Below are 27,174 nucleotides of genomic sequence, written 5' to 3'. Positions count from 1 at the left end.
AGAGAGACAAAGTCTGGACCTCCAGGGAATTCTAACAGGCTCTTGAGGAAATCCACTCTGGAACTTTTGACTGTGAGCACAGTATCAACTTCCCTGACCATTCAGAGGAGTGTTAGCACCTGCTCAGGACCCCACGTAGCCTCATTCCTCTGGCTGTCTCCCCACTCAGGCGGAGTTAGCAACCATGTCCACTGCTTGAAGTTATATCCACTAGAAAAAATGTTCCCCTCTTCCATGCTTGGTTTACAGTGGGTTTCTCAACCTTGACATTGTGGACACTTGGGGCCAGATCGTTCTTTTTCGTAGGGACCTTCCTGTGGTAAGCAGCATTCCCGGCCTCTATCCACAAGATGCCGATTGCAACTCCTCCCCAAGTGATAATCAAAAATGTCTCCAGACCCAGCCTAATGTCCTCTGGGAGCAGGGGAAGGGGTGATGGCAAAACACCTCCATGAGAAGCGCTGCCTTCGGGTCACCCCTACATTTATCCAAGTGCTGGAGCTATTCACTTACAGGAGGTTCAGCACACCACGCGGAACCACCTGATCCGGTCTACTCATGAATGCGACCAGCTGGTGCCTCCAGGACCTGCCTGGTCCCCATCTGACACAGAGGATTTCCTTTTGATTCTTGATCTTCAGTGTTCTCAGGTCAGGAGATGCCTTGGCAAACAACACAACCTGTAATGTCTCATAAACACTGTAGCAAAAGAATGCACATTGTGCCAGGAGAGTGCCACTTCACGTGCCACTGAAGGATGGACAAGAGTCCCAGCTGGCTTCCAGGCGGAGGGGCCTTGACGGGGATGCTGGGCAGAGACTAGTGTAAAACGAGCAAGGACGCAGGGGCCTGACTGCATTGTTGCAATAGTGCTGGAGTGCCTAGACTGTTGTGTGAGCTATGAGAGTATCTCACCCTGTGAATATCATGGTGAGGTGATGTGCTTAGTTGCTCAGTAATGTCCGACTCTCTGCTACCACATGGACTGTAGCCCGCCAGGTTCCTCTGTCCATGGGATTTCCCAGGCACAAATACTGGAGTGGGTTGCCATGCCCTCCTCCAGGGGATCTCCTCAACCCAGGGATCCAACCCAGGTCTCCCACATTGCAGGTGGATGGATTCTTTACCATGTGGGTTTTTTTTTTTTAAGACTTCTTTTTTAATGTAGACCACTTTAAAGTCTTCATCACTTTAAAATATTGCTTCTGTTTTATATTTCTTGCTATTTTGGCAAAGAGGCCTGTGGGACCTTAGCTCCCCAATCAGGGATCGAATCCACATCCTCTTCATTGAAAGGTGGACTCTTAGCCACCAGGGAAGCCAGGGAAGCCCCAGTGTGCTGCAATTTTATTTGCTAAATGTGATAACCCTATCCTCTGGGGTACTCAAGCTGGGGCCCCCATACATGGCCCCTCTGATGTTTCCTTGTGTCAGCAGAGTCTTTGGGAAGTCTGGGGTGGGCCTCCCCAACCTCATTTTGTCTTTGAATACAGTCAATGTCCCACCTGAGCTTTAGCTACATGAAGGCAAAATCTTCAGCTGGATGGCAGGACAGAAGGCTGAAACCCTGGTTTCTCTCCTATGTGCCCCTCACCTCTCAGGGGGCAAGACAGAGTCTCAAGGTTTCACCTCTAACAGATTAGAAAAAGAGACTTCTCGGAGAATATCACATGACATCCTTGTGGAATCTTAAATGATGCAAATTATTTTACTTACAAAACAGAAAGAGATTCCCAGACTTGGCGAATGAATGTATGGTTGCAGGGGAAAGGATGGGGGAAAGGATAGTTAGAAAGTTTGGGATAGACATGTGCACACTGCTGTATTTAAAATGGATAACCAGGGGCGGTCATAAGATGGCAAAGGAATAGGACGGGGAGACCACTTTCTCCACCACATAGTCGTCGAAAGATCATTTGAATGCTGGACAAATTCCACAAAACAACTTCTGAATGCTGGCAGAGGACATCAGGCATGCAGAAAGGCAGCCCATTCTCTTTGAAAGGAGGTAGGACAAAATATAAAAGATAAAAAGAGAGACCCATCCCAGGGAGGGAGTCGTGAAAGAGGAGAAGTTTCCAAACACCAGGAAACCCTTTCACGGGTGGGTCTGTGGGGAGTTTTGGACTCTCAGAGGGCAACATTACTGGGAGGGGAAAAAAAAATCCCACAGATTATGCGCCTAACCAGAACTCCCAACAGAGAAGTAGCCCAGACACTCACATCCACCACCAGTGAACGGGGCCTGAACAGAGAGGTGCAGACTGCATGTTAAGGGTAAGGGCCAGGCCTGAATGCTCTGAGGACAATCTGGGGGAGCTAATGTGAGATAGCGATCTAAACTGTGGGAGAGCCAGAGAGAGAAAAAAGAGAGAGAGAGAGAGAGAGAGAGAACTTTTCCACGAAAAGCTCTAAGGCACAAGCTGGCCCGCTCACTGAACAAAGGATTGAGTGAACATCAGAAGAGAGCCAGCCAGCTGCAGACCGGCCCATCCCCCGCTGGAGGCAGAGAGGCAGGCGGGTGACATCCAGAGCCGGAAGGTGAGGGGCAATCTCGGCACCAGAGAAGGCATCCTCCACCAAACTGTGAGCAGCCTCCCAGTTGCTAACCAAGTCTTCCTGGGATCCTGGACAGTTGACATCTACCAGGAGGGTCGCGGTCAGAGATCAGCTCCCCAGAGGAGATACATGGCACATCTGAGACAGAATTCTTGCGGTGCACCCAGGAAACCCAGCAGCTGGGACCAGGGAGTTGATAAGATGCATCGCCCACCTGGGGAGAGTGCACTCGCCAAGCACCTGGGCACCTGAGCCACTCGGACCTGGGAAGGACACAAAACTCAGACCCAACTGAGTCTGTGCCTTTGTGGAGTACCCGAGAACCTGAACCTGAGTGGCTTAGACCTGGGAAGTGCACGTAACCCAGGGCCCACCATAGACAGTTCCCCTGCAGAGCAACCTGGAGCCTGAGCAGTGTAGACTGGGAAAGCACACACACCGTGAGTGGGGGCAAACCCAGTGTGGCCCAGACACTGCGAGCACTGCCCACACACGCCAGTGATATTTGTTTGCAGTGTTTCTCCCTTCCCACAGCACAGTTGAACAAGTGAGCCTAAATAAATGACTGCCTTTGCCCCCTTGTGTTAGGATGGAAATTAGACCCTGAACAGACTTGCAAACAGAGGGAGCCAAAATAAAGAAAAGGGAACCGCTTTGGAACTGACAGGTGCAACATATTAAAACCTGTAGTTAGCATTGACTACATTGGAAGGGGCCTGTTGACATTGAGAAAAAATATAAGCTGGAACAAGGAATTATCTGAAACTGAACTGACCCCACACTGCCCTCAACAGCTCCAGAGAAATTCCTGAATGTATTTTACTATTATCATTTTTAATTTTTTTTAATTTTTAAGCTCTTTACTACTCCTTTAATTTTAATTTTTAAAACCTACTATTACCTTGCAAAAAAAGACCCTATTTTTAAAGCAAATTTCATATATATATATATTTTATAATTTTTGCAATTTTGTTGTTTTTTAATACTGTATTTTTGAGAGTCTAACCTCTACTCTAGATTTTTAATTTCCTTTTTTGGTATTTGTTATTAATTTTGTACCTTTAAGAATCCAATCTTCAGTACCCATTTTTAGTTAGGAGTGTGATTACTGGTTTGATTGCTCTCTCCCCTTTTGACTCTCCTTTTTCTCCCCCAGGTCACCTCTATCTCCTCCCTCCCCCTTCTCTTCTCTACTTAAATCTGTGAATCTCTTTGGGTGTTCTGGGCTGTGGAGAACACTTAGGGAACTGATTATTGGCTAGCTTGGTCTCTCTCCTTTTGACTCCCACTCCTCTCCTCCTGGTCACCTCTCTCTCCTCCCTCTTCTCTTCTCCATATAACTCTGTGAACCTCTCTGGGTGTCCCTCACTGTGGAGAATCTTTTCACCATTAACCTAGATGTTTTATCATCAATGCTGTATGGATGGAGAAGTCTTGAGGCTACTGTAAGAATAAGACTGAAAGCCAGAGGCGGGAGTCTTAAATCCAAAATTTGAGAACACCAGAAAACTCCTGACTCCAGGGAACATTAATTGACAAGAGCTCATCCAAAAGCCTCCATGCTGCTGCTAAGTCACTTCAGTCATGTCCGACTCTGTGAGACCCCATAAACAGCAGCCCACTAGGCTCCCCCATCCCTGGGATTCTCCATTGCCATTTCCTTCTCCAATGTATGAAAGTGAAAAGTGAAAGTGAAGTCGCTCAGTCGTGTCTGACTCTTAGCGATCCCATGAACTGCAGCCTACCAGGGTCCTCCATCCATGGGATTTTCCAGGCAAGAGTACTGGAGTGGGGTGCCATTGCCTTCTCCGAAAAGCCTCCATACCTACACTGAAACCAAGCTCCACCCAGAGCCAACAAGTTTCAGAGCAAGACATACCAAGTTAATTCTCCAACAATGCAGGAACATAACCCTGAGCATTAAAATACAGGCAGCCAAAAGTCACACCAAACCCATAGACACCTAAAAACTCACTACTGGACACTTCATTGCACTCCAGAGAGAAGAGATCCAGCTCCACCCACCAGAACACTGACACTAGCTTCCCGAACCAGGAAACCTTGACAAGCCACTCATCCAACCCCACCCACAGGGAGGAACCCCCACAATAAAGAGGAAACACAAACTTCCAGCATACAGAAAGGCCACCCCAAACACAGCAATCTAAATAAGATGAAAAGGCAGAGAAATATTCAGCAGGTAAAGGAACATAATAAATGCCCACCAAACCAAACAAAAGAGGAGGAGATAGGGAGTTTACCTGAAAAAGAATTCAGAATAATGATAGTAAAAATGATCCAAAATCTTGAAAACAAAATGGAGTTACAGATAGTCTGGAGACAAGGGTTGAGAAGATGCAAGAAAAGTTTAACAAGGACCTATAAGAAATGAAATAGTCCATCAATAATGAATTATGCAATAACTGAGATCAAAAGCACTCTGGAGGGAACCAACAGTAGAATAACTGAGGCAGAAGATAGGATAAGTGAGGTGGAAAATAGAATGGTGGAAATAAATGAAGCAGAGCAGAAAAAAGAATTAAATGAGGACAACCTCAGAGACCTCTGGGACAATGTTAAACACCCCAACATTTAAATCATAGGAGTCCTAGAAGAAGAAGACAAAAAGAAAGGCCATGAGAAAATACTGGAGGAGATAATAGTTGAAAACGTCCCTGAAATGGGGAAGGAAATAGCCACCCAAGTCCAAGAAACCCAGAGAGTCCCAAACAGGGTAAACCCAAGGTGAAACACCCCAGTTCAGTTCAGTTCAGTTGCTCAGTCGTGTCTGACTCTTTGTGACCCCATGAATCGCAGCATGCCAGGCCTCCCTGTCCATCACCAACTCCCAGAGTTCACTCAGACTCACGTTCATCGAGTCAGTGATGCTATCCAGCCATCTCATCCTCTGTCATCCCCCTCTCCTCCTGCCTCCAATCCCTCTCAGCATCAGAGTATTTTCCAATGAGTCAACTCTTCACATGAGGTGGCCAAAGTACTGGAGTTTCAGCTTTAGCATCATTCTTTCCAAAGAAATCCCACGGCTGATCTCCTTCAGAATGGACTGGTTGGATCTCCTTGCAGTCCAAGGGACTCTCAAGAGTCTTCTCCAACACCACAGTTCTAAAGCATCAGTTCTTCGGCACTCAGCCTTCTTCACAGTCCAACTCTCACATCCATACACCCCAAGACACATATTAATCAATTTAATGAAGATCAAACACAAAGAACAAATATTAAAAGCAGCAAGAGAAAAACAACAAATAACACACAAAGGGATTCCCATAAGGATAACAGCTGATCTTTCTATAGAAACTCTTTAGGCCAGAAGGGAAATGGCAGGACATACTTAAAGTGATGAAAGAGAAAAACCTACAATCCAGATTACTTTACCCAGCAAGGATTTCATTCAAATATGAAGGAGAAATCAAAAGCTTTACAGACAAGCAAAATCTGAGAGAATTCAGCACCACCAAACCAGCTCTTTAACAAGTGCTAAAGGATCTTCTTTAGACAGGAAACACAGAAAAGGTTTATAAACTCGAACCCAAAACAACAAAGTAAATGGCAACAGGATCATATTTATTGATAATTACGTTAAGTGTAAATGGGTTGAATGCCCCAAACAAAAGACAAAGACTGGCTGAATGGATAAAAAAATAAGACCCCTGTATATGCTCTCTACAAGAGACCCATCTCAAAACAAGGGAAACATACAGACTGAAAGTGAAGGGCTGGAAAAAGATATTTCAGGCAAATGGAGACCAAAATAAAGCAGGAGTAGCAGTACTCATATCAGATAAAATAGACTGTGAAATAAAGGCGATGAAAAGAGACAAAGAAGGACACTACATAATGATCAAAGGATCAATCCAAGAAGAAGATAAAATTATAAATATATACACACCCAACATAGGAGCACAACAATATGTAAGGCAAATGATAACAAGTATGAAAGGCAAAAATAACAGTAACACAATAATAGTGGGAGACTTTAATACGCCACTCACACCTATGGATAGATCAACTAAACAGAAAATGAGCAAGGAAACACAAACTTTAAATGATACAATGGACCAGTTAGACCTAATTGATATCTATAGGACATTTTACCCCAAAACAATGAATTTCACCTTTTCCTCAAGTGCACATGAACCTTCTCCAGGATAGTTCACATCCTGAGCCATAAATATAGCCTTGGTAAATTCAAAAAAATTGAAATCATCTCAAGCATCTTTTCTGATCACAATGCGGTAAGACTAGATGTCAACTACAGGGAAAAATTGGAGAAGGAAATGGCCACCCACTCCAGTGTTCTTGCCTGAAGAATCCCAGGGATGGCAGAGCCTGGTGGGCTGCCATCAATGGGGTCGCACAGAGTCGGACATGACTGAAGCGACTTAGCAGCAGCAGCAGCAACAGAGAAAAAAAACTATTAAAAATACAAACATATGGAGGCTAAGCAACATGCTTCTGAATAACCAAGAAATCACAGAAGAAATAAAAAAAGAAATCAAAATATGCATAGAAATGAATGACAATGAAAACACAACAACCCAATGCCTATGGGATTCAGTAAAAGCAGTACTAAGGGGAAGGTTCATAGCAATACAAGCTTACCTCAAGAAACAGGAGAAAAATCAAATAAATAACCTAACTCTACACTTAAAGCAACAAGAAAAAGAAGAAATGAAGAACTCCAGGGTTAGTAGAAGGAAAGAAATCATAAAAAATTAGATCAGAAATAAATGAAAAAGAAACAAAGGAGACCATAGCAAAAATCGACAAAGCTAAAAGCTGGTTCTTTGAGAAGATAAATAAAATAGACAAACCATTAGCCAGACTCATAAAGAAAAAAAGGGAGAAGAATCAAATCAACAAAATTAGAAATGAAAATGGAGAAATCACAACAGACAATACAGAAATACAAAGGATCATAAGAGATTATAATCGGCAACTATATGCCAATAAAATGGACAACTTGGAAGAAATGGAAAAATTCTCAGAAAAGTATAACTTTTTAAAACTGAACCAGGAAGAAATAGAAAATCTTAACAGACCCATCACAAGCATGGAAATCGAAACTGTAATCAGAAATCTCCCAACAAATAAAATCCCAGGACCAGATGGCTTCACAGCTGAATTCTATCAAAAATTTAGGGAAGAGCTAACACCTACCCTACTCAAACTATTCCAGAAAATCACAGAGGAAGGTAAACTTCCAAACTCATTCTATGAGGCCACCATCACCCTAATACCAAAACCAGACAAAGATGCCACAGGGAAAGAAAACTATAGGCCAATATCACTGATGAACATAGATGCAAAAATCCTTAACAAAATTCTAGCAAACAGAATCCAACAACATATTAAAAAGATCATACATCATGACCAAGTGGGCTTTATCCCAGGGATGCAAGGATTCTTCAATATTCACAAATCAATCAATGTAATATATCACATTAACAAATTGAAAGATAAAAACCATATGATTATTTCAGTAGATGCAGAGGAAGTCTTTGACAAAATTCAGTATCCATTTATGATAAAAGCCCTCCAGAAAGCAGGCATAGAATGAACCTACCTCAACATAATAAAAGCCATATATGATAAACCCACAGCAAACATTATCCTCAATGGTGAAAAACTGAAAGCATTTCCCCTAAAGTCTGGAGAAGGAAATGGCAATCCACTCCAGTATTCTTGCCTGGAGAATCCCAGGGACAGAGGAGCCTGGTGGGCTGCCATCTATGGGGTCACACAGAGTCAGAGACAACTGAAGTGACTTAGCAACAGCAGCAGCCCCTAAAGTCATGAACAGGACAAGGGTGCCCACTCTCACCACTACTATTCAACATAGTTTTGGAAGTTTTAGCCACAGCAATCAGAGAAGAAAAGGAAACAAAAGGAATCCAAATTGGAAAACTCTCACTGTTTGCAGATGACATGATCCTCTACATAGAAAACCCTAAAGCCTCCACCAGAAAATTACTAGAGCTAATCAATGAATATAGTAAATTTGCAGGATATAAAATTAACACAGAGAAACCCCTTGCATACCTGTACACTAACAATGAGGAAACAGAGAAATTAAGGAAACAATTCCATTCACCATTGCAACAAAAAGAATAAAATACTTAGGAATAAATCTACCTAAGAAAACAAAAGATCTATATATAGAAAACTATAAAACATTGATGAAAGAAATCAAAGATGACACAAATACATGGAGAAATATACCATGCTCATGGATCAGAAGAATCAATATAGTAAAAATGAGTATACTACCCAAAGCAATCTACAGATTCAATGCAATCCCTATCAAGCCACCAACGGTATTTTTCACAGAACTAGAACAAATAATTTCACAATTTGTATGGAAATACAAAAAACCTCAAATAGCCAAAGCAATCTTGAGAAAGAAGAATGGAACTGGAGGAATCAAACTGCTGACTTAAGGCTATACTACAAAGCTACAGTCATCAAGACACTATGGAACTGGCACAAAGACAGAAATATAGATCAATGGAACAAAATAAAAAGCCCAGAGATAAATCCATGCACATATGGATACCTTATCTTTGACAAAGGAAGACGAATATACGATGGAGAAAAGACAATCTCTTTAACAAGCTGTGCTGGGAAAACTCATCAACTACTTGTAAAAGAATGAAACTAGAACTCTTTCTAACACCATAAACAAAAATAAACTCAAAATGGATTAAAGATCTAAATGTAAGACCAGAAACTATAAATCTCCTAAAGGAAAACATAGGCAAAACATTCTCTGAAATAAATCATAGCAGGATCCTCTATGATCCACCTCCCAGAGTAATGGAAATAAAAGCAAAAATAAACAAATGGGACTTAATTAAATTTAAAAGCTTTTGCAGAACAAAGGAAATTATAAGCAAGGTGAAAAGACAGCCTTCAGAATGGGAGAAAATAATAGCAAATGAGGCAACTGACAAAGAATTAATCTCAAAAATATACAAGCATCTCCTGAAGCTCAATTCCAGAAAAATAAATGACCCAGTCAAAAAATGGGCCAAAGGACTAAACAGACATTTTTCCAAAGAAGACATACAGATGGCTAACAAACACATGAAAAGATGCTCAACATCAGTCATTATCAGAGAAATGCAAATCAAAATCACAATGAGCAGTCAGAATGACTGCTATCAAAAAGTCTACAAACAATAAATGCTGGAGAGAGTGTAGAGGAAAAAGAATCCTCTTACACTGTTGGTGGGAATGCAAACTAGTACAGCCACTATGGAGAACAGTGGGGCAATTCCTTAAAAAATGAAATAGAACTGCCATACAACCCAGCAATCCCACTGCTGGGCATACACACTGAGGAAACCAGAATTGAAAGAGACACGTGTACCCCAGTGTTCATCACAGCACTGTTTACAATAGCCAGGACATGGAAGCAACCTAGATGTCCATCAGCAGATGAATGGATAAGAAAGCTGTGCTACATATACACAGTGGAATATTACTCAGCCATTAAAAAGAATGCATTTGAATCAGTTCCAATGAGGTGGATGAAATGAGCCTATTATAGAGAATGAAGTAAGTCAGAAAGAAAAACGCCAATACAGTATATTAACACATATATATGGAATTTAGAAAGATGATAACAATGACCCTATATGCGAGACAGCAAAAGAGACACAGATATAAAGAACAGTCTTTTGGACTCTATGGGAGAAGGCAAGGGTGGGATGATTTGACAGAGTAGCATTGAAACATGTATATTATCATATGTGAAACAGATCACCAGTCCAGGTTTGATGCATGAGACAGGGTGCTCAGGGCTGGTGCACTAGGATGACCCAGAGGGATGGGATGGGGAGGGAGGTGGGAGAGGGGTTCAGGATGGGCAACACATGTACACCCATGGCTGATTCATGTGAATGCATGGCAAAAACCACCACAATATTGTAAAGTAATTAGCCTCCAATTAAAATAAATCAATTAATTAAAAAAATAATAAATGGATAACCAACAAGGACCTACTGTCTAGCACAGGGAAGTCTGCTCAATCTTATGTGGCAGCCTGGATGGAGGGGAGTTTGGGGGAGAATGGATACATGAATATGCATGGCTGAGTCACTTTGCTGCTCACCTGAAGCTATCACAACACTGTTAATCAGCTATACTCCAACACAAAATAAGAAGTTTTTTAAAAAATGAAAAAGAGGCTACTTTCCCATCTGCTCCTGGTGCAGCCCCCTCCCCCAAGTTCAGAGTGACAACATGAGTAGCCTCCCTCTCTGGTCTTAAGGCAACCCAGAAGTAAAAGTCCCAGGGAGGAACTTGAGAAGAAGAAAACAGTTGACCTTTTCTAAACTAGCTCCCTGAGGCCCTGCCCACTTCCCTCCCAGTGAACCACAGGAAGAACTTAATTCATGTCCCAGGACTCTTAGTCTAGCGATCTTTTTAGGAAAAGAGTCCTCTCCAAGCCCCACCCTCCACAGCCCACCCTAGCTCATAGCTGCAGATCTGTGCTAACTCCAGGGTCTGACTGATGGATTACTCCACAGTCCCCAAAATTCATGGAGGATCTCCTTGCAGACCCCAAGTGAGAGTCACAGCCAGACTGAATACATTCAAGACAGGGAAGAAAATGGAGATATTAATGGGGCGGGAACTTATGGTGACAAGGAGAGGATGTGAGGTCGTTCTCATCTTCAGGTGTGTCCAGGACGTGAGGGATGGCGCTGGTACTAGAATCTCATTTCAAACACACAAAATACATCAGGGCAGGGATGCCAGAGTCTTCTGACCTCTTTTTAAGAAAATATTTTCTTTATTTATCTGGCTGCATCGCCCCCCGGGATCTTCATGAGTCATGCAGAATCTTTCGTTGCACTGCACAGTCGTGGTTCCCCAACCAGGGATTGAGCCCACAGCCCCTGCATTGCAAGCCAGATTCTTACCCACTGGACCACCAGCAAAGTCCCTCTGTCCACTTATACTTTCATATCTTCACATGCAGTTGGCATATTATCATCGTTTTGCACATTTTTCTACTTTCATGGGGTCTAGAATTTCCCAGGTGGCTCAGTGGTCCACTTGCAAATGCGGGAGATGCAGGAGACACGGATCAACACCTGGGTCGGGAAGATTCCCTGCAGGAGGAAATGGCAACCCACTCCAGTATTCGTGTCTGGGAAATCCCATGGAGAGAGGAGCCTCGCGGGCTACAGTCCATGGGGTCACAAAGAGTCGGACACGATCGAGCACACACACACAGAATCTCAAGCCCACGATTGGCTGACCCCTGCCCCGCACACAATGCAAGAATAAGTGCATTACGTTGTGTGTGACACAGACTTGAGATCATATATGTCCTCCAAGGAACTGGGCCCAGAAGAAGGCATCCGCTCTTCCATTCCTTCCTGTAGTTTCTCCTGTGTTGGAGGCCTCAGGATGAAGAAGGCCAGAGGCTGTGCAGGGAAGGGCGAAACTAGAGCCAGACTGGAGCATCAGAGCAGCAGGTTTCCAGGGACTAGGGGACTGATTCTTGAAGCGGGGGGCCACGCTGCCTCGAGAACCACAGTCGCCACTGACCACTGTCATTGCCTGAGAAAAATGCCTTTTTGTTCCGTTTGAGGGTCTTTAATCTCTGGACAATATTGAAGAGCATGGGGGCTACTGGTTTTTCTCGGGATTCCCCCCAGAGCTCCTCAGAGGCCTGTTGACCCAGAGGACAGCACCGAGCATACCCAGGAGCAAGGGCATCTTCAGGAAGACCAGGAGCAGGAAGTGGACGCTGCCCAGCAGGGGCCTGTGGGGAACATGGGGACAGGAAGTGAGATGCCCCCCAGGTCCCCTCCTCCCAGCTCTCCCAGGTCCCAGGTTCCAATACCCTACACGAGGGCCAGCCTGGGACCCCAGGGTGACAACAGCCTTCACCCCCCAGACTCTCCTTCTTCATGTCTCCCTGTTCTGACCCTCGCTGCTCTCCTGGGCAGGAAAGGACCAGTGTCCTCATCAGAAGGAGAAGAGCTTAGAACATAAATACACAAAAAGGGGAAACCACGAGATGCACAGCGAGGAAGACGGCCGTCTACACAGCTAAGGAGGGAGCCCTTGGGAGAAAGGAGATACGCTGACACCTTGACCACAGACCCTGGCCTCCAGAGCTGTGAAAAATGAATGTTGTCTAAGCCACCTGGCCTGTGTTACTTTGCCATGGCAGCCAAGCTAATACAAGAATCATCCCTTATTCTTCACAGAAATTTGTCAAATGAAGTCACCAATCAATCACTTAACTCTGGTACGTTGATTAGGTGATATAAGTACCTGGAAGGCAGACAGCTGGATATTTGGATAATCCTCATATCCCCTCATATTTCTAAAACAGGGATGGGCAGGCTTCCCTGGTGGTCCAGTGATAAAGAATCCACTGCCAATCCAGGGGTCATGGGTTGGATCCTTGGTCTGGGAAGATCCCACATGCTGCAAGCATCTAAGCCCATGTGCTACATCTTCTGAAGCCCATGCAGCCCAGAGCCCTTGCTCCATAAGAAGAGAAGCCACTGCAAAGAGAAGTCTACCGACCACAACCAGAGAGAGCCTGCGTTCAGCGATGAAGACCCAGAGCAGCCAAAAAGAAATAAACCAATTAATTGAAAAACAGGACTAGGTAGGAGTGGGTGCTCAATGCTTAATTGTTGGATAAGTGAGTGAATTGGCCATCTCATGTGCATCCAAGGCCCTGCCTGACACTTACGGGTGGCTTTGATCCATTCATTGAAGATATTTCTTAGTGATCCTTAGTGATTCCTTATTCACAGCAGTTTGGTAGAAAGAAACTTTCCAAACACACAGCAAAAGTGACAGGGGAAGGCAAGTGTTCCCGGAGGAAGAAGGGGGGTGGCCCACAGATATTCTGTGTGAAGGCCCAGCAATAGGAAATGGGGCAGATCTAGAAGCAGAGAGGGCCAGGGAGAGTGAAGGAGGAAGTGAGAGGGACCTCGCAGCGTACAGAAAGCCCCTTTGGCTGCACTGGCTGGGCAGGGCACTAAGGGGCATGGGTGAGACTCAGTTGGTTCCTCTGTGAATGGGGAACGTGCCTATCTGTCCATTCCTTCTCATAAGTGGTGTAGGCAGGGGCGAAGAATTAACAGAATAATGACAGGAAAGCCTCTGTGAGCTGCCAGGAGATATGAGTGTCACTGCTGTTGCCATAGCAGAAGTTAGGGGAAACAGGGCTTATCAGGCCTTCCCTGCTCTCCCAGAATCTGGACCAGGAGCCCCGCTGGGGCCCACACACACCAGCCGTGCCCTCCACACTGGCTGCCGTCTCGACCGAGTCCCAGACTCAGAGTCTCCATCTCTGAGCTCGGCAGGAGATGCTCCTTGTCTGTGTCCCCACACAGTGCAGGGCACGTGGAAGTTCACACAGTAAAAATGGGACGGATGGACGTTGGAAGCAATACGCCTGCAAAAGGCACTGAGCCCAGGACAAAGAAGACCGAACATATCCAAAAAAATTAAATAATTTTTTTTTTAAGGGATGGGCAGGAGTGGGTACGCAGTGCTTATCTTTTGGTAAAATGAGACAGTCAGACATCTCGTGCAGATCAAAAGCCCAAATGGTACTTACAGTTGCCCTTGATTCTCTTTTGGGGCAACTGGTGCCGTGAACATGTTGGCATTGGAGGTGGCGAGGGTGGAGATCGACACTGTAGGTGCTGCAAAACATACAGACCAGGTTACACACCACTCTGCCTGCTCACCTGCCCGCCGCCCTAAATGTGGCTCTGAGTCTGGGGGATGGGGGTTTGGGGAGCATGGGCCTCCTTGCCCAGAGGAGTCTGGAGCAGGGCCAAAGGAGCGGCCAACAGCCTGGACTGCTTATATCTCCCTGGCCTCCGGGAGACTCAGAGCCTCAGAGGCAGTGGGGCTGGCACAGGTCCAGGGAGGTTAGAGGGGCCCAGGGTCACCTCAGGCCAAGGGCAGCTGGAGGGCAGCAGAATTCAAATGCTCCAGCTGCTCATGACAGGGCCGCGGCCAGTGCCTCCCCCATCTGCTTATCCACGAGGACAGGAGTAGAATGGGGGCTGCCAGGCAGCTGACACAGCCAAGATCTGTGACTTCAAAAGTCAGGACCAGCCCTGAGCAAAATCCCAAGGTTCAGGAAGAGCCTGCACTTGGAGGATGTTATTAAGCTCCCGTGATGGGGATAGTTACTCTCAGGAGTGTTGTCAGGATTGACTGAGATGAACCTGCTCTGCTTTGCAAGTATAATGGGCCTCCAGGTTCAGGGTGTATGTGTAAGGGAGCCATTGACTGTGTGTCCACCCCTCTCTGCCAGAGGTGCCCAGTGAGGGGGCTCGCCCAGTCCGAGGGTCAGCAGAAGCAGAGACCAACAGACAAAATTGGTCAAACCAAGGTGCCTCCGCTAACATGCCCAGGAGTGCTTGCCTTCTAGAAGGACTGAGGAAGAGAGTGTTCTTCAACTTAGATGTATAAATGGCTCATGATGGGGTTTCATGCACCAGAAATGCAGCCTTCTGACTGTGAAGCCCTTCCCAGACCCCAGAATTAAGCACAGCATCCCCCACTGGGCTGGGACTTCCCCCTGAGATGGGCTATGGAACACACGGTGGGCATGGCAGCTCTGAAGTCCCAACCCCGAATTCCAGAAAGAGCAGGAGCACCCCCAGGGCAGCAGGGGTCCCAGGAAAGTGCTGCAGGAATCGGGGTCTCCAGGTCCCACAGAGGAAGGTCCCTTGGCCCACAGGCTGACACTGGTCCCACCGCCTTCATCTCCTTGGGAGCAGACTCGGGCACTGACTGTGTGCAGGGAAACAGGGTGTTGGGAAAGCCTGATCCCAGCCTGGAGGCGGCCCTGGAGCCAGGAGAGTGTCGAGGGGAAGCCCAGCCCCTCCCAGCCCAGGTGGTCAGGGGGGCTCCGTGAGCCCTCAGGACTCCCCCACCCCTGGGACATTCCCTCTGAGGGACAGTTGGGTCCCTGGACAGAGCAGGCCCTGAAGAGACACGTCCACACACACACATACTCTTACCTGGGTCAATGGTCACTTCTACTGGGTTCCCCAGGTCAGGTCCAGTTCTCTCAATCCTACACCAGTAAGTGTCTGAATCGTCCAGCCTGAGCTCCTCCATGGTCACGGTGAACAAGCGGTCTTTCTGGTTGTCCCTGATGGACACCCGGCCCTTCTTCACCTCCTTCTCTGATCCAGTGGTTTTAATAACGAAGTGACAGTTGTTCCAGGCAGCCCCCCGGCACCACCACTTCACGTAGCACTCATACCCAGGGTCGTATCGACACCGCACAGTCAGTGAGCCCCGCTCCACACCTCTCACTGCTCTGGGACCCGAGATGGCAGATGAGCCTGGAAACACAAATCCATGTACCTGTCACCTCCCACCCTGGGGCAGGGCCACAGCCTCCTGCATTGTGAATAGTTCACCAGACCCAAGGGCCTCCTGAGCGGAGTAACAGTCAAGGAAGGGATACACCTTCCACAAGATGGACCTTTTGCCCTTCAAAATCCTAGTCAAAGCCACCAGGAAAATCCCATAAAAGCACAACTGAGGATCTCGAAGAAACACAAACACTGACACAGAGCAAGAGCAACTTCCTGAGATCATCCCACTTCCCCTGTCTGCGGCCAGTGAGTCTTTCCATTCCAGCCACGTCCGTTTGCAGCCATCCCTGTGTTATTCTGCTCTGATGGGGAGGAAAGACCCGAGGACCCATTTCCACAGAAGATGACTCTGCACTGACGACCTCAGGAGGTCCAGCTGAAACACCCCCTTAACACGTCTGCGGGGAGGCTGTTCCCACTGGCTACGATGTAGTAAAGCGGTAAACTGGGTATGGTGGAGTGAATGTGCTGCAGGGGCCTCCTCGAAGCTGACCAAGGCAGTGGTTGCTACTGGGGCTCCCTGTGCTGTGGACTCCATACAGGACACGTCCCATTATGTTCACTGAACTGTAAACTCCACTCCCAAATTCCTGGGAGAAGTGCTTTTGTAGGACAAAGGCAAGGACAGGACAGCACTCACTTGCTCATTATTTTCAGTCTAGGTCTGTCTTTTCAAGGGTATGGTTTTCCCACTAGTCATGTATGGACGTGAGAGTTGGAATATAAGAAAGCTCAGTGCTGAACAATTGATACTTTTGAACTGTGATGTTGAAGAAGACTCTTGAGAGTCCCTTGGACAAGGAGATCCAACCAGTCCATCCTAAAAGAAGTCAGTCCTGTATATTCATTGGAAGGACTGATGCTGAAGCTGAAACTCCAATACTTTGGCCACCTGATGTGAAGAGCTGACTCATGGGAAAAGCCCCTGATGCTGGGAAAGATTGAAAGTGGAAGGAGAATGGGATGACAGAGGATGAGATGGTTGGATGGCATCACTGACTCAATGGACCCGGGTTTGAGTAAACTCCAGGAGTTGGTGACGGAAAGGGAGACCTGACGTGTTACAGTCCATGGGGTCACAACAAATTGGACACAAATGAGCAACTGAACTGAACTGAAACTTGCGTAAAGGCACTCAGAGCACTGGAAATCACTTAAATCAGACCTCCATTAATAATTATTTAAATTTACTGAAGTCACCGCAAACCCGGAGCTTCCCAGTGGCTCAGGGGTAAAGAATCTGCCTGCAATTCAGGAGCCGCAGGAGACAAGTTCCATCCCTAGGTCAGAAAGATCCCCTGGAGGAGGGCTTGGCAACCCACTCCAGTATTCTTGCCTGGAGAATCCAATGGACAGAGGAGGCTGGCAGACTACAGTCCATGGAGTCACAAAGACTCGGACACGACTGAAGCAGCAGCATGCATGCATGCAAATGCAAACCCACTCACAGAAACTCTGACGCTTCTTTACAGTCAGTAAACATTCAGCGTGATTGTTCAGCATGAGTTTGAGATGCAACTAGAAGCATGTGGAACACGATCTAACAACTTCAAACAACACGTTTTTTGAAAGCACATAGAGAACATTTACAAAAATTGACCATTAAAGAGACTGCCACAAAATAGGTCACTGAAATTTTCCAAGGACTGAAGTCATTGAGAATGTTCTCTGGATATAATTCAACTAAGCTAGAAATTAATAATAAAACAGAAGTTAAACATTTCCACATGCTCAGAAAATAAAATGGAAGTGTTATCGCTAAGTCGAGTCTGACTCTTTGCCACCCCACGGTCTGTCATGGAATTCTCTAGGCAAGAATATTGGAGTAGGTTGCCAGTCCTTTCTCCAAGGATCTTCCTGACCCAGGGGTTGAACCAGGATATCCTGCCTTATAGGTGAATTTTTTTTACCATCTGAGCTACCAGGGATGCCCCAAATCAACAAAATAGTGAGGAAAAAATCACAATAAAAACTTTAAGGACTTCCCGATGGTCCTATGCAGGAGCACAGGTTCCACCCCAGGAAGACTCCCCATTCCATGGGTGGGGCAGGCAACTCGGCGCCTGCACCACAGCTGCGGAGCCTGCACCCGCTGGAGTCTGTGCTCTGGGACCAGAGAAGCCACTGCTATGAGAAGCCCACGCGCCACACCCAGAGAAAGCCCTCAAGCACCCCCACGCCCCAGTGCAGCCAGAAATAAAGCTTTAAAAAGCTCTTCAGGAGTGGATTCCTTCATCACCCCCGTTTTCATTCATTCATCTGTGTGTCTAGAATGGCCAAGGTTGAAAAACACTGTCCTACGGGGGGGACACTTGGGTTTGGTTTGGTTTCTTGTTTCTCAGCACCTAACATAGAAGCTGTGAGGTGTTAACAGTAAACATGATATTTGATTCACAAATCAGTGTCTGGATGAACGAATGGACCCTGCCATGTTCCCCCAGGACAGACCCTCAGGATCTCCTGCCTCAGTCACTCCAGGGTCGGAAGCCCCACCCCACTCACCTGGGATGACAAGAAGAAACAGAGCCGGGAGCAGACACGTGGTCCTGCCTCCCATCCTCGGAGCTAACGAGCTCTCGGTCCCTTCAAGGACCGGCGCCAAGGTCAGAAGTGGACACGCCAGATGTCCCTCAAGCCTCGAGAGATGTTTGCTGAATCTCCTTTGCACTTGTCTCTGGTTCACTTCCCACGGTCAGTACCTACTTCTGCATTTTACATATTAGGAGAAAAGGCTGTCACTCATTGAGAGGATGAATTGCAGCACGTGATGAGAGCTGTGTCCAGACCTCTGTGCCTCTGGGGAGAACAAGTGGTCCGGGTCCGGGCGGGTTGCCCACGAGGAACCGAGACATCGCTGCTGGGGGAAGGGGGCAGAGCTGGTGGTGGGTGAATAGAGAGGACCCCAGAGCAGGGGTTGGACACAGGAATGGACTCAACTGGGTCTGCACTTGGGGAGAAGGCGGAGCTCGGGGCTCAGGTCCAGCCTCACTGCAGACACAGTCCCACCCTTCCCTCTCTGCAGGCAGCACCCCCACCTGCATCTCAGACCACCTTCCTGCCCTGAGCCTGACCCCTGCCCCTCCCTGGGCTTGGCTCCCTTTGAGGTCCTGAGTCTCTGCAGAGCAGAGGCCGCCCTGGGGCAGGATCAGAAAGGAGAAGCCCCTTTTCCTTTCACCCATTTTGCCCAGAGCCTTCCTCTCCCACGTCTGCACGTGCCCCCCGGCTCCTGGCTGCTGGTCACCGCCCTGCACAGGCACTGCTTATTCTTCTGTCTCCTGTGTGACCCTCCCCACTGCCCCCAGGGGCCCCCTGTGTCCCCTGCTCCCTCTCCCCCTCCTCTCTGGACTGATTCTTTGTCTCTCCTATTCTCTGTCATATTTTAGGAGGCGAGTTTCTCTGAGCCTCTGACCCCTTCTTTCTCACTCTGTCCTGGCCAGTTCCGCTTATTTCATTTAATGTGTGGTTTTGTGGCTTCTGTGCTGCTAAGAGCTACCCAGAGGTGAACAGGGCCCAGCTCCCCAGGGTTGGCAAGTGTGCTGAGTGCCCCTGTGCTGTGTGTGTGTGTGTGTGTGTGTGTGTGTGTGTGTGTAAGCCCCACGTTGAAAGACTCCTCCTCGGTCACCATGAGATTCCACCACCAGGATCTGTGCCTTGAGATCCACTCCCAGGTACGCCCTCTGGTCATGACGAAAGGAGCTCATTTTCTTATCTGCAGCAGGGGAGCCACTGTCTTCTAACGGGTGTTCGGACCTCTTCTGCCCACCCTGAGGGTTCAAGCACCTGGGCAGGTGGTGAAGAGCTTAAGTGCACTGGTCTCAGGGACTGTTTCCCTCCAGGAAATGTGTGTCCTGAATCACTGGTTGTGGCTGAGGATTTAACCCTGGCTGAAATTCCACTTCTCTTAAAAGTAGGTCCCGGTCATTTCTCCAAAGAAGACATCCCAATGTTCTATGTAGGCACATGAGAAGATGCTCAGCATCACCAATAAGTAGAGAAATGCAAATAAAAACTCAGTGCGATATCACCTCACACTGGTCAGAATGGCCATCATTAGAAGGTCTACATTTAACAAATGCTGGAGAGAGAGTGGGAAAAAGGGAACCATCCTACCCTGTTAGTGACAATATAAGTTGGTGCAGAAACTATGGAAATTGAGTGGAGGTTCCTCAGTAAACTAAAAATAGAATTACAATAGGATCCACCACTCCCACACCTGGGCATATACCTGGACAACACTGTTTCAAAAAGATGCACACACCCCTATGTCCATAGCAGCGCTGTTCACAATAGCCAAGACATGGAAACAAGCTAAATGTCCGTGAACAGGTGATGGATGAGGAAGAGCTGGCGTGTATATATCCACATACATAAACACACTGGAATACTACTCAGCCATAAAAAAGAATGAATAATGCCACTTTCTGGAGAAGGAAATGGTAACCTACTCTAGTATTCTTGCCTGGAGAGTCCTATGGACAGAAGAACCTAGTGGGCTACAGTCCATGGGGGTTGCAAGACTCAGACACGACTGACTGTTTTCATCAACATGGGTGCAACTAGCGACTACCCTACTAAGTGCAGTAACTCAGAAAGTCAAAGACGAACACCATATGATATCACTTATATGTGGAATCTCAAATATGGCATAAATGAACATATCCACCAGACAGAAACAGACTCACGGATGTAGAGAACTGACTTATCGTTGCCAAGGGGGAGGGAGGGAAGGAAAAGGCTCGGAGTCTGGGGTTAGCTGACGTAAGCTGTTACATGTGGATAGATAAACAGCAAGATTCTACTATATACCACGGGGGATTATCTTCAATATCCTGTGATAAATCACAATGGAAACGAATATTTTAAAAAAGAACGTTTCTATACGTATAGCTGAGTCACTCTGCTGCACAGGAGAGGTTGGCACAACATTGTCAATCAACTCTACTTCAATTAGAGAAATAAAATGAAAAGACCCATTATAAAAATTAGGTCCTGACCTGATCTATACACGATTGTTTCTTCCGATAAAGAAAACAGGGTCCCTTTAAATGCTAAGAAGAAGGTATATAGATGTTCACCAAAGGCATGGGCCACAATGTCAGGGCAACACTCCTCATAACAGTCAAAACTTGATACGACTCAGACACCCAACAGAAAGCATCGGGACTTCCTGGTGGCTCAATGGGTCAGAATCCACCTACCTATGCAGGGGACGTGAGCTTGACCCCTGGTCCGGGAAGGTTCCACATGCTGTGGAGCAAGCAAACCTGTGTGCCAGGGCTACTGAGGCCTAGAGCCTGAGAACCACAGCTGCCAAAGCCCCGCCCCCCGGAGGGCCCCGCCCCCCGGAGGGCCCCGCCCCCCGGAGGGCCCCGCCCCCCGGAGGGCCCCGCCCCCCGGAGGGCCCCGCCCCCCGGAGGGCCCCGCCCCCCGGAGGGCCCCGCCCCCCGGAGGGCCCCGCCCCCCGGAGGGCCCCGCCCCCCGGAGGGCCCCGCCCCCCGGAGGGCCCCGCCCCCCGGAGGGCCCCGCCCCCCGGAGGGCCCCGCCCCCCGGAGGGCCCCGCCCCCCGGAGGGCCCCGCCCCCCGGAGGGCCCCGCCCCCCGGAGGGCCCCGCCCCCCGGAGGGCCCCCCCCAGAGACAAGAGAAGCCACCACAATGAGAAGCCTGCCCCCTGCAACTAGAGAGTAGGCCCTGCTCACCACAAGTAGAGAAAGCCTGGGTGCAGCAACGACTCAGCCAAGCCAAAAAATAAATAAATAAATCTTTAAAAAATATATATAAGAAGAAGCATGGGGGCGGCTGGGCAGGGAAGCCAGTGCGTGTTTCTTCTCATGCTCCCTCTGCCGGGCCCTGGAGGCTGACCCAAGCCAACAGGGAAGACAAAAGGCTCAGCTTTCCAACCACAGGACCAGGAAGCCGGGGGAAGGGGTCAGGGAGTTGAAGAAGAGGAAGCAGCTCCAGAAAGGGACCCTGGGCAGTCAGCTCACCCTCCAAGCTGTGCGAGCTGGCAGGACCCTGAGACAGTACCCCAGACGGAGAACTGGGGAAAGGTCACCCCTGTGTCACGGACTAGCCGCTGGGTGGCGCACACGGGCCAGGTCCGAAAGCACCTCAAAGCCTCTGAAAGCTGAACTCCATTGGAACAGCAGTCCTGGGAAGCCTTCAGCGCGTGAAACTCTTGACGGCCTGACATTAAAGAAGTAGAATCCACAGTTAAAGACCCTGGAGCAAAGTGATGCAATTGTGCTGTATGTTTGCGGCGGTGTTTGCAAGAAACGATGCCTGCGTAAAAAATTCATCAAAGTATACATCACAAAAGAGTGAGTCACTCTGTGCAAAATTTGAAAAATAATAAAAAAGAAAAACAAAAGGAAAACAGATTTCAACTCGGCACTTTCAATGTACACAGTTTATTTTATCCCAATTATACCTCAATAAGGGGCTTCTTATTGATAAGAATACTTACCACCTAGTCAACTGGGATGGCCACCCACTCCAGTATTCCTGCCTGGAGAATCCCATGGACAGAGGAGCCTGGCGGGCTACAGTCCACGGGGTCACAAAGAGTCGGGCATGAGTTAGTGACTGAACAGTAGCACACCTCAATAAAACCACTGAGAACTGAAGGGAGGGAGACAGGGAGCTGGTGTTCCCTGCAGTCTTGCCCACCCCCATCCCTTCATGAGTTCTTGGCTGCAGGCAGAAGCATCTGGGCTCACTGGACTCCCTGCCCTGCCCTTGCCTCCTCCCAGAAGAACCCTCAGTCCTGGGACATAAACGCACACAGAAGCGGCTCAGCCTCTTCCTCCTCAGGGCTCCCTCCCCAGAACCGGCTCACCACCCCTCTCCTGCTCCTGCAGACATGTCACTGCACCTCCAAGCCCCCCTCCCCTGCAAGGCCCTCGGAGGGTACAGGAGGCAGGAAGAAGACTCGGGGGGCTATGTCTTTGGAAGGCTAGTCCAGAGAGGGAAGCCTTAGCCACAAAGAGATCAGTCTGAGGACTGGAGTCACAAGGACTTTCAAGGAATTTCCTTCTGAGCGTATCTGAACTCTGCAGAAGTGCATTGGCTTTGAAAGCCAAGAGCCGAGTCGAAATGGGGGCGGAGATGTGCGTGTGACGGCCCTGTGCGTGGAGGGGACGCTGGAGAGAGCGCTGGGGATGCTGCTCAGAGACGAGGGCAACAAGGACAGAGTCCGGGAGACGCCGGGGTGAGGGGCATGAGAGCGAGAAGAGGAACTCGGCCAAGTGAGAGGAGACTTCCCTTGTGGCTCAGCGGTTAGGAACCCGCCTCCCAATGCAGGAGACACGGGTTTGATCCCTGACCCGGGAAGATCCCATGTGCTGTGGAGCAGCTAAGCCCATGCGCCTCAACTACTGGGCCTGAGCCCTGGAGCCCGGGAGCCACAACTACTGAGGCCTTGAGCAGCCTAGAGCCTGTGCCCTGCGGCAAAGAGAAGCCACCAGGACGAGAAGCCCGTGATTAACAACCAGAGAGCAGCCCCCTGCTCTCCACAGCTAGAGAAAAGCCCGCACAGCAGCAAAGAGCCAGCACAATCATAAATAAATAAATGCATTTTTTTAGATAAAGGAGAGGGGGCAGGGCACAGAGGAGCAGGGCACCCCGCAGGGAAGTGGGGAGGGGAGTGCAGAGTCAGTGAAATAAGCAGCTCAGTGGTCAGCAGCCCAGAGCCAGGAGAAATATGCGAAGAGGTGGGAGCGGCAGCAGAATGAGGGGTGGGGAAGGCACCTCTCCTTCCTTCTAACTCCCCCGTGGCAGCCTCTGCTTCCTAGTGACTCTGGACCTTAGGAGGCCAACCTAAAAGAGGGCAGGCATGGGGCTCAGGAAGGGACCCTGGCCCAGGGCAGGAAGGTGATCTGAGATGCACAGTGGATGGGGGGCGGGGCTGCTTGCAAGGAGGCTAAGATGGGGCTGTTTGTCCAGCGAGGCTGGGCCTGAACCCCGAGCGCTACATTCTTTCCGATCACAGACCAACGTCTCTCCATCACTCGTCTCCCCGGCTCTGCAGCACTCTCCTCCCAGCCCCGAAGCACACATCATGCTGTTCGACTGGCGGCCACCTCCTCAGGCCCTTACACACACTTGCAGGGAGATCTTGGGCAACTGGGATGCTCTGTGTGTCCCCAGCCATGGAGGACACATTATCACATCCATCACATGTTCTAAAGGACAACAATTCATGAAATGGGGAAGTAAGAGCAGAAAAACATAAGGGAAGTAGATGAGAAATACTAAAAACTAATGATTTCAACGCATAGAGGGCGCTTTGCCTATGGGTTCAGTTTGCGTCCCTGGAGAGCAGCTGGCATTGATCATCCACAGGGAGGGGACCGGGGCAGGACCATGTGGCTGCTCCCAGTCCTCCAGATGAGAGGGGCTGGGCTTCGGGAACTTGGACCTGCCAGGCTGGGCTGGGACACAGAGAGGGTCTGTGCATGGGGTAAACAGCTTTCCTGAACGAAAGTGACACGGCTCAAAATAGCCTGGAGTTAAAACTCCCCTCCAAGTCCCCCCCCCACCATTCTATACAGAGTAAAGAACTTTCTCCCCACGAAGAACAGAATGGACGCTATGATGGATTAAGTTCAGCTCCCAGCCAATCCCAGTCTCCAGCCGGTCTAAGGAATTCCTTGCCCCAGTTGTTGAAAGCTAACTAATCAAAAGTAATCTTGAGGAAAAACAGATCCCCTCAAAACAATGTATCTCTCCATATATATGTTTTCCATATATACCTACTCTCTTCTTGACTTAGCGCAGCAACCCACTAATCTGACTGCTGCCCCTACTTGCCTCATTAAAGGTGATCTGTTCCTGTAAAGTGCCGGTCTCATTCTTTTTCTGAACCTCGCCTTCTCTAGTTCCCTTGACTTACATTTTTGGTGCCAAAACCCAGGAGGTTGAGTTTCCTTCTCATTCTCCATGGCCGGCTCTTCGGAGTGTGGAAGCCTGCCAAGCTCACTTTCCTGCCCAGGCCTTCAAGACCTCCTCAAGAGACGCCCTGCGCCTTCATGAGTGGTACAAGCCCTGAATAAGGGCTTTATTGGTTTTCCACGTACCCCAAGGAATATTGGCCTCTCTCTCTCTCTTTCTCTCTCTTCCTCTTTTCTCTACACTCTCTTTTTCATGAGACCGACCAACTCCAGGGCAGAGGCCTTTTGCCATTCGACCTCCCTCCATCCACCACAAATTCTTGCCTGACCCAGTAGCCCAGGGGAGTTCAGACGGTACTCTAGGACGCCATAGACTATTGATTTCCGGGTTCCCTGGGAACCCTCCGGCCAAAAGACCCTCTGGGGAGGCACTTGGGGAAGCCCCTCCCTCCTTCAGAGTCTCTCTCCCTTTGCCAGGTCGAAGGATTAGGGGATGACATTTTCTCTCTACTGGACCATCGTTAGCCATTTGCTATGGGGTCAAGCCAATCCATCCTGCAGGACTCTCTCTTGGCCTGTGTAAAATGAAGCCTCAAACCTCTACTCTTGACCGATCTTAAGGTTCATAAGCTCGAGTCACTTTGCACTCAAATTTGGCCTCAATACAAATTGGATAACCAAAACCACTGGCCTGAGTTCAGGACTTCTGATTTCAATATTTTATCAGATCTCACTAACTTCCTCAAACGGAAGAGCAAACGGTCGGAGGCCCCCTATATTCAAGCCTTCTGGAACCTTCGAAGCCGTCCTTCTCTCTGCAAGGACTGTTCTACCTATCAAATCCTCCTCTGCTCTCTCTCCCCCTCCACTACAAAAGAATCTGACTCTTAAGCCCCTAAAAGGCCCCCTAAACCCTCAGCTGCCAATTTGGACCCGGCAGATGGACCTCCTCCCTACCACTCCAGAGGTGAGGTTTCCGGAGACGAGACCCCACCCTCTAGCCCTTCCTCCTCCAAATCAGGAAGCGATGACTCCAAAACCCCGAAAGAGATTTCCACTCCCCTCCTCCATTGACCAGGACCCGAAGCAAACACAGATTTCCTCCCAGAGAGGAAGGGACTGGAGGGGACTGCACGGGTCCATGTGCCTTTCAATTTCTGATATGAACCAAATTGAAGAAAAAGTGGGATCTTTTTCAGAAAACCCTACTAGATACAGGAAGAAATTCCTCCATCTTACACAAGCATATCATTTAACCTGGAATGATCTCTATTACATCCTAAACGCCGCTTTAACCCCTGATGAAAAGGAAGGGATATAGCGGGCAGCCCGAGCTCATGCTGATCAGCTCCATAACCAAGACAGGGCTAATCCGGTGGCTGATGATGCAGTCCCTTTAACTGAGCCATGGTGGACATATCAAGCCGGCAATGCCGGCATCCAGTACCTGCATCGTATGATCACCTGTTTACTAGAAGGAATGCTAAAAAGCTCTCACATTCATGTGAACTACAATAAGATTAGGGAAGTGACTCAAGAAAAGGATGAAAACTCTGTCTTTTTTCTTCCATGGCTTACTGAGGCAGTCCAGAAATACACTAACCTAGATATTTCTACCCCTGCCGGACTCTTGTACCTACACGTCCAGTTCATAAGCCAGTCAGTCCCCGATACTTGCTGAAGACTATATCAGTTACAAAAGGGCCCCGAAACCCCTCAGCGAGAGCTCCTAGAAATAGCCTTTAAAGTTTTCAGTAATAGGGAGGTAGAAGCAAAAAAGGAAAAAGAAAAGGAAAGAAAGGCCAAATATGCTTTATTCGCTGCAGCTATCCAAGAAAAAACTTCAACCCGTTTGGCACGCCAACCTCGGCCCAGCCGTATGGGACCTAACCCTCTAGGCCCCTGCTTCAGAAGTAACCAAACTGGACACTGGGCGAAGGCCTGCCCCAACCCCCGGCCACCCACCAAACCCTGCCCCACCTGCAAACAAGGAGGCCACTGGAAAATGGATTGTCCTCAGACACTACCCACCAAATCTCAGGGTCCACCTCAGGCCCACAGCAATGGGCTGGAACCAGACTCTGGGGGGCCCTGGCACCCCAGACCATGGCTCTTCAAATGATAAGGGAATTGACCCAATTGTGCCTGAATTATTCCAGTGACGGACCCCAAGCTTCAGACACCAAGTGCAATCCGTACAGATGGACTCGGAGCTTCGGGTAATTGGCACGGTGGCTGGACACAAAGTCTTATTCCTAATAGACACTGGGGCAACCTTTTCACTTTTAACCTCCTTTCAGGGCCCTCTCCAACCT

The 27,174-nt window shown here is 48.4% G+C and overlaps 1 protein-coding gene across 1 annotated transcript; it reads right to left on the bottom strand.

The window, feature by feature from the left end:
* Positions 1-11,284: 11,284 nt before the first annotated feature.
* On the bottom strand, positions 11,285-18,670 carry LOC113878064 (CMRF35-like molecule 4). Its single transcript, XM_027518909.1, has 4 exons — positions 18,474-18,670; positions 15,606-15,935; positions 14,183-14,270; positions 11,285-12,358 (listed from the first exon to the last, which is right to left on the bottom strand). The coding sequence occupies exons 1-4, from the start codon at positions 18,526-18,528 to the stop codon at positions 12,223-12,225; spliced, it is 609 nt and encodes a 202-aa protein (XP_027374710.1). The 5' UTR covers positions 18,529-18,670; the 3' UTR covers positions 11,285-12,222.
* Positions 18,671-27,174: the final 8,504 nt, after the last annotated feature.

The sequence above is a fragment of the Bos indicus x Bos taurus genome, chromosome 19, assembly GCF_003369695.1.
Source record: "Bos indicus x Bos taurus breed Angus x Brahman F1 hybrid chromosome 19, Bos_hybrid_MaternalHap_v2.0, whole genome shotgun sequence".
NCBI classification, from domain to species: domain Eukaryota; kingdom Metazoa; phylum Chordata; class Mammalia; order Artiodactyla; family Bovidae; genus Bos; species Bos indicus x Bos taurus.
This window is presented reverse-complemented; position numbering and strand designations above follow the sequence as displayed.

Excerpts from the sequence above, each read along its gene's own strand:
- LOC113878064 (XM_027518909.1), bottom strand. The coding sequence starts at position 18,528 with ATGGGAGGCAGGACCACGTGTCTGCTCCCGGCTCTGTTTCTTCTTGTC. Across the intron at positions 15,936-18,473 it reads GTTTCTTCTTGTCATCCCAG|GCTCATCTGCCATCTCGGGT; the intron begins GTGAGTGGGGTG and ends TTGTGTTTCCAG. Across the intron at positions 14,271-15,605 it reads AGAAGTGACCATTGACCCAG|CACCTACAGTGTCGATCTCC; the intron begins GTAAGAGTATGT and ends TATGTTTTGCAG.